Raw genomic sequence first — 13,969 nt, 5'->3', positions numbered from 1 at the left:
CACGAGGATGTATTTATGTTATCGGCACGAGGCCGTATTTATGTTATTGGCGCGAGGCCATGTATTTATGTTTTCGGCACGAGGCCGTAATTACTATATTTTCGGCACGAGGCCATAATGATGTTATATATATGATCATGTATTATATGTTATCACCACTAGGATGTTAGTTTAGTTTAGTTCAGTGGCTCGGTACCGTAGCTATATGTGTAGATCAGATATCTACGTTAGATTAGTGCTAACCATCCCACGAAGGGATGAGAGATGGATAGTCGATGTGGCTTTCAGTAGAGTGTGGACGTCCACCTGGCAATCCGGACCAGGGTGTGGCGGGCTCATTGTACTTACAGTCATATTTGATTCGGTAGTGGTCAGCCAACCATTGTCGGGTCTCGCCTTTGGGCTGCACAACCCGTCATGGGGGGTAATACATGACACCAGCTAGCTATTCATCCTGGGTTTGTTTTCAGTACTACAGTTATAACAGATGATTTTATGTATGTTGTGATTTATTAACACATGTGAAAATATATGTTTATCTAGTACGATATGATGGATGTTTACAGAATTATGAAATGTATTGTATATGTACCTTAAATATTCATGTTGCCACACAACTGTATTTAGTTTATTTTTCCTTACTAAGAAGTGTCTCACCCCCAACATTAATTAATTTTTCAGGAGCCCCTGAGAGACCGGAGGGTCAGGGCCGCCGTTGAGCTAGTGAGATTACCCTGTGAGAAGGGTAAGATTTTGTAATAGGGTCAAAGTTATTTTGTGTTTGACTCTAGAGATATTTTGATATATATGGGGATGTATAGAAATACAGTTTTATAATGTTATAGAAAGCTCTGGTATTATGTTTTATGATTGGATGTTTGAGATTTTATGTTTACTGCTGCTAGGTTTTCCGTTGTGTTTGACAGGAGTCCCCGCTACCCACGGGTACGAGTTGACCATTTGATCTATTATGTGACATTTTCTGTGAAGAAATTGAGGGACGTTACAATTATAATATAAGAAATGACTTTTTATACGTATAAAAATAAAAAGAGATTCTGTTTTTGTGAAAATTAAGGTAACACCAAAATAAGTTATATTTTCCATCCCTTTTGGAAAACATTTTCCAAAATGGTTTTTCACATGGTTTTCTTACTTTGGTCCTAAAGCAGGGATTTTCCCAAAAGATATTCAAAATGATTTTGATATTTTTAGAAATAATTTTAAGCTCCCTTTAGATTACTCAAAAGGACGTCTTGAGGAGTCTGCTAGTCTCCTTTTCTTTTGCTCATTCTTCATGATCACTTGGATCTTTTGCTGGGATTATGTTCTTGTTTCCCCATCTGATAGTTCATTTGGTCAATCCAAAACTTTACGAAGAATCTTCAAGATTCGTTGGTGGGATAAATTCACCATGCCTGAAGGTAATGTTCGTGCATGGCTTGCAAAATCTCATTGTCCAGAAGCTCCCCTTGTTCAGAAAGAAAAGAAGATTTTCCTTGAAAACGATGATACCATGTCCACAGTATCATCAAGAAAGTCAAAATCATCGACGAAGTCAAAATTACTCAAAATTATTGCTCAGCTCAACTCAACTCGGATGATTCAGGATCCGAACCCGACTCGCCAACCGCTCCAAAGTATTAAAGAAGAAAAGGGAATTTTGAACGCAGGTAAAGACGGGTGTTACTATGATTCATCATAATCTTACCTTTATCTTAAAAAAAGTATAAAATTACATTTCACTTTTTCTACATTCATAAAAATGTATACTCCCAAACATTACTCTAGAGTCAATTAAACACTAATTTTTTTTTTAAATTTTACTAATTTGTGGACTATTCCCTAAATTTTAAATCATGATTTTGAACTTTTTAACCTAGCAAAAAAATTGCAAGGTTTTCAATAACATATGATTTTTTATTTCCTATATCTTTCATTAAGTCATGTGACAAAATATAGTTATAATATAGGAAATGAATAAAAAGGGATTATGTTTTTGTGAAAATTAAGGTAACACCAAAATAAGTTATATTTTCCATCCCTTCATAAGTTAATCGTATACAAAAATACGAGATTACTAAATTTATTGATCTTCAAGTCATGGGCCCTAATTAATAATGTCAGGACAATTGACATCCATATTTAACTATTACATTATATGTGTATATATATATATATATATATATTTGCAAGTTCAAGGTATTATTAAATTTCATAAGAGTGAAGTTTTTCAATATCTTAAATTGATTGGGAATTTAAAAAATGTGATCAACTTTAGGGTTATGGTAGTTTTGAGTATAAAATAGCTGAAATCGTGTTTTCGAAACGCATAGTTTTAAAAAAAACCCGCTGAGCCATTCTGCGAAGTCTAGAATGCTGTTCGGGCGCAATACGAAACCCTGCTCTTCGCGCCCCGGCTTCTCAGTTCTTCGCCCTCGTGCTTTCGGGGTTGGGAGGCATACGGCCAGCCGTTGAGGTTGCACCGTAGCAAGAGCTGTGTGAACCTTCTTTCCTCTTCCCTTCGCCTTTCATTCGGAAATGGCCGCTGGAGACAGAGACTGGGACTTCCATCTGAGATCGTTGTCTGCTAGTGCCAGAGACTCCAATTTCGCCAATGATCCGGCTTCTGATCCTTCTCTCCTTTATTCCGTTAGCTTCTCTCTCTCTTTCTATGAGTGCGCGTGCGTGAATTTCTTTCTGTAGGCGTCGTTGAGTTTGAGATTCTAATCTTTTTTATTTTATTTTATTGCTTTTGGAATAAATAATTGTAGTATGTTCGTTTTCAAATCAAGAAAAGAAATTTATGTAATGTGAATCTGTGCTGTTCTCGTTTATTATTATTATTCATTTGATGCATATCTCTTTCGATCTGATTCTCTCCCTCGTCTTTCTCTCGGAGTCGTCATCCCAATTGAATAGTTTATTTTGTTGAACAGGTGAAAAAGCTGTACGAAGTGTGTAAAGCTGAGAAATCTGAGGATTTGGTTGCTAGGGTTTATCCGTCATTAAACAAGCTTTTTCAACGTTCGGTGGCTTCCATTTCACAATCTCGGACCACTAATGGCCTTCTCTTATTGGTCTGGGATCATTTCTCTAATTTCTGTTTATTTGCTTTGCTGTACTTAATTGGAACTTTATTCTAACTCACCGCCAGCGTTGAACCATCAATTGTAATTCGACTTACCATTTCACTTGTGTTATGTGGTCTGAATATTGGATTTCTATTTGTACCTTGTCTATGGTACTGTCCTGATTGAGCTCTGCGTTGCAAAGCCACAAAATTGAGCAACCTGTTATTCATTAAATATCCTCTCCTTGAACAGTTACCCAAAAAACAAAAACAAAAACCAAAACAATCAAGATAAGAATCCAAAAACACTGTAAAGCCCACCAACATAGATTGAAGCTCAGAGACATTCCCATTTTTCAAAACACAAACCACAAATTTTTTGTGAAATTGGATCTCAAGAAGGCACTAAGCTCACCTTGTACTAATTTTAAAAAATAAAATAAAATACTTGTAGTAGATTTTGTTAATACACACACACACACACACATATATATATATATATATGTATATTTAATTTCATGCATTTTTCTAATAATTTTTATTATTCTCAACCCTTGCAATGATACATATATATAAATGCATGAAATTAATATATATATATATATATATATATATATATATATAAAATTGCAATGATCATTACAATCAAAATGGTTGATCTAATACACAAATACCCATGCACATACATATTTTATGGTGATGGATTTGGATATGATTATATAAATGATAGTATCCATACAGCATAGCACATCATCTTCTATTTTCATTTCTTTCTTTGCGACCTAATGTTCAGATGGTATTGAATTATATTTAGGGCTTGAGGATCACCACCTAGGATATTTTGACCAATATTCACATGTGAAACAATAATTGCATTGTTAACAGCTTAAGTTCTTGTGCAGTAAAATAATGGATTTGCCAGCCTAATATCTTTAGGATATGCTTGATTCGCAGAATGCCTATTCCTAAAAATAGATTAGTTATAATTAGTTATATAAAAAACATTGTTACCATAAAACAAATAATTATGTGAAACTTTTTATGAATCTATAACAAGGAATAGACAATGAATAACTATTCCCAAATTTCACCATAGGAATGTCAGTTCCTTTCTTATTCAATGTTGAATGAAGTAATAAGGAATAAACAAAGAAGAATAGCTATTACCTGTATTCAAAATTTTTACTGTATTCCATCTTATTCCAAGAAATAGTTATTCCGCTAACCAAGTGTAACCTTACCTTTTGTAAAGCCTTATGCTTGGTTATGAAGTAAAGTGGAAGTAGAAATTTTGAATAAAGGTAATAGCTATTCTTATTTGTTTATTCCTTATTACTTCATTCTACATTGAATAAGAAAGGAACTGAAGCTGGTGCAATGTGTGATGCTCCTAATCTATTTAAGGAGGAAGCTATATATTTTGAAATAGTTCATGGTAAATGATTGTTTTAGTGCATTGTAATCTGGTGCCTTTGTTTAAGTTGAAGGAATTTGGCTTCTTCTCATGTTTGTATGTGTTGGGTGCTGTTGGCTTTGTGCAACTAAAAGGAACTTGGTTTTTTCCCTTGTGTCTGTTTTCATTGCACGGGAAGCATTGCAACATTGAAGCAATGTCTTGCGAACTCTCATGTTCTCTTGCTCCCTTAATTTGCTGGATTCTTTCTGAAAAGAATTTATTGCTATCCCTTCTGGCAAGACTGCTGTTATTCTTCATCATTGACCATTTGGGAGGGGAACTCGTTTTGCCATTGAATTTTGTTGGTGGAGCTGTTTTCTAGAGCTTCATGAACATCGCCTTATCTATTTTTTTTTTTCAAAAGGGGGCTTCTATTTTTTTTTTCATTCCAATTTATCTGGGAATTGTTTTGGATTCTGTAATGGTTAAGGTTGAAGAGTGGAAGAAAGGTAAGAAAAATCAGGCTTGGGAAATTCAATGGTCTAAGAAGTGCTAACAGTTTCTGTATTGGATGATAGTAGAATATTAGATTTCTAGTTAAGGGGGTAATCAGAACTGCTTTTCACTGTTAATCACATATGTAAATTTTGTTTTTGACCTTCTGTTTTCTGAAAGGTAACAGATGCCTTAAAAGTATGATGTTAAATGAGAAAGTGATTTTGTGTCCTAAGTTTGTCCATGAAATGCCTATGGTTTCTAGTGTAGAACTATAACCTAAATTATTTAGTTACTATTTAAGTTTCTTCTGTGGATGATATATTTATTGTTTTCTTTCTTCTTCTGCCTCTGTGAGTATTTTTGTGATTGTTTGCACGGCCATGTGAAAATGTAGCCATGTTGCTCATGCTTTAATTTTCCCCCGTCCATCAGGCTATTCTTCAATTTTTTCTTGATTTTGGAGAGGAGGTTCTGCATGATGCTGATCCTAGTCTAAGGATGTTTTTCCGTTCATATTTGAGCCGGTAATGGTGCATTACATTGTCATAATATTTTTTGATATTATCTTTTGGTTACTACATTGTGAGAATATTTTCTGATCTTCTCTTTTAGTTGAATGTGTTTGATAGAATAAAGACCTCAAAATCATTTTTATAGTTGTTTGGTAATAGTAAACACTTTTAAAACCACTATCTTTTTATGCACTGTTGGGATCAAGAAGTTTGTAACACTAAAGAAAAAAATGTGAAGGAACTCCTTATTCTTTGTTTGATTATCACGATAAATAAAGTATATCATAAAATAATTACAACTTTTTGGCTTTGCATGTCCCTAAACCCTCATTTTACAGTTTTACTCAATCTTTATTAAATTTGGATAAATTCTTATTTATAATCTTATGTAGGACAGAAGAAAGTATGTGAACTATTTACCTTATTATTTTCTTTCTCATTTTCTTTCTTTCCTAAAATCTTTGATTTAATAGAACAGTACAAGTACTACCATGGGAAAATATGGAGATAAATAGAGGAGAGTGAAGGGGAAGAAGAAGAAGAAGGAAAAAGGAAGAAGAAGAAAGGAGGAAGAAGGAGATACAATTGGGGGAGGAAGAACTCATGTTCAATCCTCAATTCAAATTTATAGAAGCTAACTTCCACATGGCTTTCATACCCCTATTTATAAGAAAGCCTAAATAACGCAAATCACACAAACCCCTAAAATACATGAAATTATAAGAGAACCCCGAACATATATTACAAACAAGCCCCCAAATACACATAGTCCTACTATAGGTAAACTAAACACATTTGGGTTTGAGACCCAACATTGCCTTGATCCTATTTTTCAAATTTGTCCCCAAATTAAGTCAAAATGATCCTTCAAGTACTCATTTCTTGTCCTGCATCAAGCCCTTCCTTCCGAAAGGAGCTTGTCTTCGTTGAGTTGGGGAAAACACAAAGGAGTTCATCATCATGAATAGAATCATCTTGCTTCATAGGAAAGGAATGGGCAGTGCACTTTAATTTGGTGAGTGGAGGAGTTCGAGATGACATCAATTTATACTTGTTCTTGTCGATGGAGAGGACATAAGAGTTTTCCTAGGCATCATGCTTAACCCTCCTGTAAAACAATCATGGATGACCCAGAAGGATGTGGCATATCTTGAGAGGAAGGATATCACACTGCATTGTCTCCACAATTGAACCAATTTTGAGTGTAAACAAGGAATGATAATGGACATTCAAATTGGTATTATTTACTCAATCAATTTCGTATGGGATTGGAATGAGGTTCAACTTCCACATTTAACTTCTTCATAGCTTCTTAGAAACTAATTTCTACAACTACAAGATTAGCAACCAAAGTACAAAGCTGCTTTCGACAAATAACTTGAGTCTAAAGGCGCTTGTTTGTCTCCAATCTTCTTTATCTTCAAACTTGTCGGAAGACGGAAGAGAGGAAAAATTGAAGAGCTAAACATTTTTCATGTTGCCATCATCATCTAAGTCACTTGGGACTTATGTTTCAACTTAAAATACTTGGATGACATCATCATCATCATCATCTTATTTTTCTTTTTGTAATAGTCATTACTTGTTTAGGAAATTCTATAGATCGTTGTCCAAAACCTTGACGTTTGAAGCAAATTGATGGCTGGGTCTAAGAACTTGTTTTGGAACACTCAGTAGCCTTACAGAGGATGCTAGCTTGTACTCCTTCACCCAATTGTTTGGTTGACTTATCTCACCGAACACCACTACTACTCTTTTTCAAACCTAGGAACGAACACTTGTAGAAGTTTGAAGTGTTGGTGTTTGACATGTGTCAGATATTGACACATATCTGACACTGCCCAACATGTATCCGACGTGTGTCGGAAACTAATAATTAATTTTTATTTTTTGACATAGCTAAGACACCTTTGACATAACAAGGACACCTGTGGGTCACTTCCTGCACCGAAATGCTGCATTTTGTTGGCCTATTTGATTTTATTAAAAAAATCCCAAAAAAAATGACGAGGAGTCGAGAGACTTAGAGTTGAGAGGTTCTTTGACATTGGAGTGGTTGGGCTTTGGAGGCCTAGCACCACTGTGTCAGCCCTGTAGAGCATTGTTGAACCTCTCAACCCCCACAATTCCCCCTCTCTCTAAACCCTCACTAGTTTGCCACTCTCTCTTAATCTTTTCTTTTTTAAAAACAATTTCTTGATGAGCCATGCAAATTGTTCACTAGTCGCCATGCCCTTGAGTTGTTTTTTATTTTTTTTGGTTGGACCAATGCCCTTTAATATGGATGTACTGCTGTAGTTGATGATTGTATAAGTGTAGTTTGTAAAATATGTAAAATATAATCCCAGCGATGATAAATTTTCATACTTGATTAAGATGTTGGAGGATAGGGCATAGATAATAGTTTGGGATATGGAAGCCAAGGCAGAGGATGAGACTCATCTAGATCAACAGAACTCAAGAAATTGGAGTAGTATGGTGTAGACTCAAAAAAGGTGACATTAACTGAGACAAAGAATCGATGTAAAACAGGGCTATAACATCAATATTCCTTTTTGAGTATGGGAATAACCAAGAAAAATACATTTGATGGTGTGTGGATTCAACTTATCCGTTCCTGGAGTTAACTGATGGAAAAGGACGCATGGCCAAATATACGAGGAGGAAGGGAGAACAAAGGAACTTTAGGGAAGATAATTGAATATGGGATTTTACTATCAAGGACAGATGATGGCATTTTATTGATTGGGGAGCAAGCTGTGAGCATGACATCACTCCAAAAAACTCTAGGGACATTCATTTGATACAATGGGGTACGAGTGACTTCGAGAATATTTATTTTCTGCTCTGCAACTCCATTTTGTTGTAGAGCGTGGGCATAAAGATGATTGATGGATCATACCAAAATTAGTCATATAGGTAGTAACTTGAGTACTCCTTAGCATTATAAGTTTATAACTACGAAACATCCTAGTTGGCATATCAAACTGAGTCTTTATTTGAGAGCAGAAGGCACAAAAATATTAAACAACTTAGAACGATCTTTCATTAAATACAACCACATCATCCTGTAGTAGTCACTGACAAATGTATCAAAATACCGAAGCCCAAAGTTCGCTGTGACATGACTAGGAGCCCAAACATTGGAATGGATTAGCATGGACTAACTGCCTGTTTGTTGACCCAGGACAATGTTGTTTTCCCAGATGACAAGACTCACACTCAAGATTAGACACAGAACTCAAGGTAGGAACTAGCTGTTCAACTTGTCCAAGGACGGATGACCAAGGCGACAATGTATTTGAAAGGGGTGTAGCAGCGGCAGTGCAGGCAATGAGAGGAGAGATAAACTCAAAGTAGTAAAGCCCATGAGCCTCACATCCTGTGCCAATTGTCTTCCTCATCTTCAGATCCTGAATAATCACATAATCAGGAATGAAGATTATAGAACATTTTAGTAACTTTCTAATCTTACTAACTGACATGAGATTGAAAGGGGATTTAGGAATGTACAAAATAGAGGAAAGAAAAATGGAGGGAGTAGGATTCATTGTTCCTATCCCCTTAATTGCAGTAGTGGACCCATCAACAAGGGTAACTTGAGGGATATCTTTAGGATACTAGAGGGTGGAAAAAAGTTGGTTGCATTTGTCGTATGGTTAGTGAAAACAGAGTTGATAACCCAAGGACTAGTGGGACGGGGAGAGATGCCAGATGACATAAAGATTATAGGATTACCTTTCTAGGCAAAATATGCAATGTGATAAGATTCTTGTTAAGACGATTGATATTGCAAAAACCTTGAATGTTCCTCTAAGATAGTCAAAGTACATGGTTCACTCAAACAAGTGACTGACGGGGGGAGCCGTACTTTTTGGGATTTGCCAATTCCATTCCAACACTCACAAACTTAGACCAATGATAACAAGATTAATTGTTGGAACAATCAGAACAACCATGAATAAGGTGATACACAATGAATAAGTCACGAATAAACTAGCACACGGCTGCCACAGCACCAAGAAATTTAGATACAGCCCCAAGAATCAAACTCACAACACCAGAACAACTGAAGCAACCGTGAACAAGGTAAACCCACCATGTATGAGCCACAAATAAAATAGCACAAGGCTTCCATGACACCAAAAGGCTTACACAGAGCCCCAAACTAGCACAGTGCTAACAGTACCAAAAAACCATTAACAGAGTGCTCCGAGTGAACAATAAAAAAAGTTGAATTTTTTGAAGGAAATGCATGGCGAACAACTTGATATTATGATGTTTGGAGGTATTTAGAACATTCTGGAAAAAATGGAGCAGAAATCTTGCTCAAAACACTCATGCGATGGCGCCTGGAGTCAGAGCTGTCAGCTTCTGGTCTCCGCGTTGCGATGCTTGGGACACTCTTCAGCTGTGAAATTTCACAGAGCAGCAGACTGGCAGGTTCTTAGGGTGGCTATGTGGTTATTTTTTTTTTGCGAAATATAAGGTGTTTTTTGAGTTTCTGAAAGGAAAGCAGCGCCCAGGACTTTTCCAGTAACTACAGCATTTTGTGGCAGCTCCTGGAATTTGCTTCTGGTCTTTTGGTGGTGTGGATAATCCTTCTACAGCAGCAGGTTTGAAGTTTAGGATTTGGTGTAGGGTTTGGTTGTTTTTGTTTGAGCTTAGGATTTAGGTCAGATCTTGCTTTGATGCATGTTGAATAATTGGGCAAAATGGAAGATCTAACACAATGATAGGTCTCTCCCTCTATTTGTAACATTATGTCAATTACATGTCAATGACCATAATACCCTCACTAACTCTCATTCATTAACATAACACTAACACAATAATCCTATATAGACCTCCAAATGATAGGGAGATGGTGGAGTTGTCTTCCTTGTTGCCCGTATTGAATGATTGCAGATTATCCTTGGGCAGGGATGTTCCTTCTTGGTTGTCTGGATCATTTGGGGGTGTTTCTTATAAACCATTCTTTGAATTTTGTCCTATTCAAATTCTCCCTTTCCTCTTTTCCCTGTTATTTGGAAGGTTAAAGTTCCCCCAAAAATTAAAGCGTTTACTTGTTTGGTTGTGCTTAACAAAATTAATACCAATAACTTGCTGCAGATTAGGAGACCTTTGAAGGCTTTCTCTCCAGATGTTTGCCTGTTCTGTTATAGAAATTCCAAAACAGCCTCTCTTCTCCTTTTGCATTGTGATTTTGCATGGAGGATTTGGAGTAATTTGTTCAGTTTTATGGAAGAGAGTTGGGTATGCCCCTGTTCGGTGGAACACTTGTTAATCACTTCTTTTGCTGGCTTTGGAAGAAAGAAGGACGGGGCAGCTCTATGAAAGTGTTGCAAGTATATGGGGTTTATGGTTGGAATGTAATGCACGGATTTTTTTCTGGGAAGAAGTTGAATTCATATTTGGTGTTGGAAAAGATTCAGTTTTTGACTTCTTTATTGTGCATCGGGTTTGGAATTTTCAGGGAAGCTAGCTTGCTTTCAGGATTTAAATAGGGATTGGAAGAACTGGTTGGTTTAATTTCTGATTTTTGTTGTTTTAGTTAAAAAAAAAAACGAATAATGCTAGATGACTAAAATGACCATTAACAGGAAAATAAAACTATTTTCACAAGCAAATAATGCCAAAACTTTTTTATTTTTTAGTTTTTAATACAATGTTGTAAAGCTTCAAAATTAACTGCATTTTTTTGTAATTTTTTGGAAAACTATAATGGAAGATGAGAATTATTTTTCGCAACAAATGGGCCCAAAGGTTCTTTCCAGAGTCAAAGCTTATGTTTGACCTGCAATTTTCAATAGAATTAATACCAATGATTTGTTGCAAAAAAAGGCCTAGTAGAACTTTAAGTACAATTTTTCCATTATATTTCTTTGGTCAAGGTATGTAACGGACACCTTTTTGTTGCAGCTTTATTGGACAGTTTAATAGGTTTTTCTTTTGCCATCAATGTTATATTGTTATCTTTCTCTCTCTCTCTCTCTCTCTCTCTCTCTCTCTCTCTCCATATAGATTGTTTTTTTTTTTTGTTTTAGCATTTATTCTATTGTTAATATTCTTGATTCCGTCCAAAGTTGAAATTTTACATCTAGTAATTTGATGATCAGCGCATTCCAACCTGTTTCTAATGCCGATTGCAGTGAGTTTGCAGATCCTCTTGTTGCAGAAGCAACACTTAATTTTCTGAATGCAAACAAGCAAAAACTTTTGAGTGCTTTCCCTACCCTACTGCCCCAGGTATGCACTGAAATTCTCAATGCCTGTCTGCTAATATGAATGAAGGAGGCCATTATTAAAGATGTCTAATCTGTAGAAAATCTGCAAACCTGATGAGGGGGAAATTTGTTTCGAAAGGCATAAATTGTTCTAATTATTATGTTTGAACTGTTAATACTAGAACATGATATTTTCTGGACAGCAAGTGGGAGGATTTCTTAATATTACTGTCAGCATATCTGGTGTTTGATGTTAATTTTATTGCCAACAAATCTAACTAATATGTGTTGGCAAGCTTAACCATGAGTTTGTGTGTGCGCATGTGTGTATGCATGTGTAGTATAACTGATTCTAAACTACTCGCATGCATGCATGCTCACACATGCCTTCCTTAAGTTATATAATTATGCAAAGACAAGCTTAGGCTGGCCCTTAAAGCGTGATTTATGCCCACGCTTTTCCTTGCCCAACTTGACATATTCGAAGATGTTAGGAGTAATAAGAGAAATGATCTGGTGTTTAAGTGAGATTTTGAGGTAGTTTATGATAGGGTCAATTGAAGATTTTTGGATGGTGTTTTGGATAGGAAGGGGTTTCATTTGAGATGGAGAGGTTGTCTTTCTTTATTCTGCCTTTTTTATTTATTATTATTATTTTTGAGTTCTATGGAGAACCAACTCTTGGTTTTTGGCCTCTAGGGAATCAAGGCAAGGGGCTCTTTTGTCTCCTTTTCTCTTAATTTTGCTTGCTGGTGTTTTGAATAGGAGGATTAGATGGGGTTTTTCAGTGGGGGATGATGTGGTAGTTTTGCATTGCAGTTCACTGATGACACCATTTTTGGTGCCTGATGATAGGTCCTCTTTTTGCAATGTTTTTAACATAGTACATGATTTTTAGTTAGTGTCCAGACTAAAGATTAATGTAGTTTAGTGTGGTCTAGGTACTAGTAATCTGGGCCTAGATGTGACTTATCTAGGAGTCTTGTTAGGTGGTAATCCTCGGTATTTGCTGTTTTGGGATCAGCAGTTGCTAAGATTTCTAAGCATCTTGATAGTTATAAGGGGCCTCTCTTTTCCTTGGGGTTCACATTACATTTACTCGGAGTTCCAGACTTCTCTTTCTTTGGGAGGTTATTTGTGGTCTAGGGCTGGGGTGGGGGGGAGAGAGTGGAAGGGTCTCAGGAATCTGTTGCCCTTGTGGGAGTATGGTTTTGGCGTTTCCTTTTGGAAAATAATTCTATTTGGCTTAAAGTAATCAAGAGTAAATTCAGCAAGATGAGTGGGGTGCTAGATTGGAACTGTAGTTTCTCATAAAAATCCATAGAAATTCATTTCGCAGATTTCAACCCCTTCTTTCCCTGTATTAAATATGAAGCAGGGGATGGGTTTCAGGTTCTTTTTTTGGGAGGATCTTTTGTTAGGAAATCATTGCCTTTCTGTTGCTTTCCTTTCTCTTTTTAGTCTTACCACACATCATAATGTGCCTATTTCCTCCTCTATTCTTAATGCAGAATGTGTTTCCTAGGATTTTCACTTTTGCAGGGATCTTAATGATAAGGAGGCTGAGGAGCTTTCTGTACTACTTAGTTTCACACCTTCTTATAAAGGGTATGTTAGGATTTGGATGTTGGATATCTTTGTTGTGTTCTTTTGAAATCTTATCTAGGAAACATCAACACTTATGGAAGGGAAGCCTGAAGTGTCAATGTCCGACATGTATCAGAGGCCAACACGTGCCTGGCACTCCCTGACGCATATCAACATGTGTTGGAAATTAGTTATTTTTATTTTATTTTATTTTTAAATTTTTGGGCACTACTGAGACACTCTACTACACTTCCTGATATGACTAGGATACCTCCAAGACACTTCTTGCATCGAAATGCTGCGTTTCATTGCTCCCTTTAATTCTGTTCATAAAACCTCCCAAAAAAAAGGGAAAGTCGAGAGACTTAAGAGTCTAGAGGTTGTTTGATATTGGAGTGGTTGGACCTTGGAGCCCCAGTGCCACTATGCTAAGCCCTGAAGAGCAGCGTCAGACCTCCCACTAGAATTCACCCCCTCTTCCCCTCTCTCTAAAGCCATCACCTGTTTGCCACTCTTTAAATCTGTTTATTTATTTTATTTTTATAATTCTTAATGAACCATGCCCATTGGCCACCATCAGTCATGCCCTTGAGTTGCTTTTTTGTTGTTGGACCAGTACTTTATAATATGTATGAAGCTGATGATTGTTTAGGTATAGTTTGTGGAACGTGTATGA

The 13,969-nt window shown here is 36.3% G+C and overlaps 1 protein-coding gene across 2 annotated transcripts in view; it reads left to right on the top strand.

Moving 5' to 3' along the window:
• Positions 1–2,330: 2,330 nt before the first annotated feature.
• Positions 2,331–13,969, top strand: part of LOC131145673 (uncharacterized) — a 43,456-nt gene continuing 31,817 nt past the window's right edge. Inside the window, exons 1-4 of one of the 2 annotated variants that reach the window (XM_058094876.1) lie at positions 2,331–2,652; positions 2,940–3,080; positions 5,400–5,491; positions 11,632–11,728. In XM_058094876.1, coding sequence (XP_057950859.1) covers positions 2,542–2,652; positions 2,940–3,080; positions 5,400–5,491; positions 11,632–11,728 — 441 coding nt within the window. In that variant the 5' untranslated portion in view covers positions 2,331–2,541. The remainder of the gene's footprint in view (positions 2,653–2,939; positions 3,081–5,399; positions 5,492–11,631; positions 11,729–13,969) is intronic. The other variant, XM_058094882.1, reaches the window with a different exon arrangement.

The sequence above is a fragment of the Malania oleifera genome, chromosome 1, assembly GCF_029873635.1.
Source record: "Malania oleifera isolate guangnan ecotype guangnan chromosome 1, ASM2987363v1, whole genome shotgun sequence".
Taxonomy (NCBI): domain Eukaryota; kingdom Viridiplantae; phylum Streptophyta; class Magnoliopsida; order Santalales; family Ximeniaceae; genus Malania; species Malania oleifera.
This window is presented reverse-complemented; position numbering and strand designations above follow the sequence as displayed.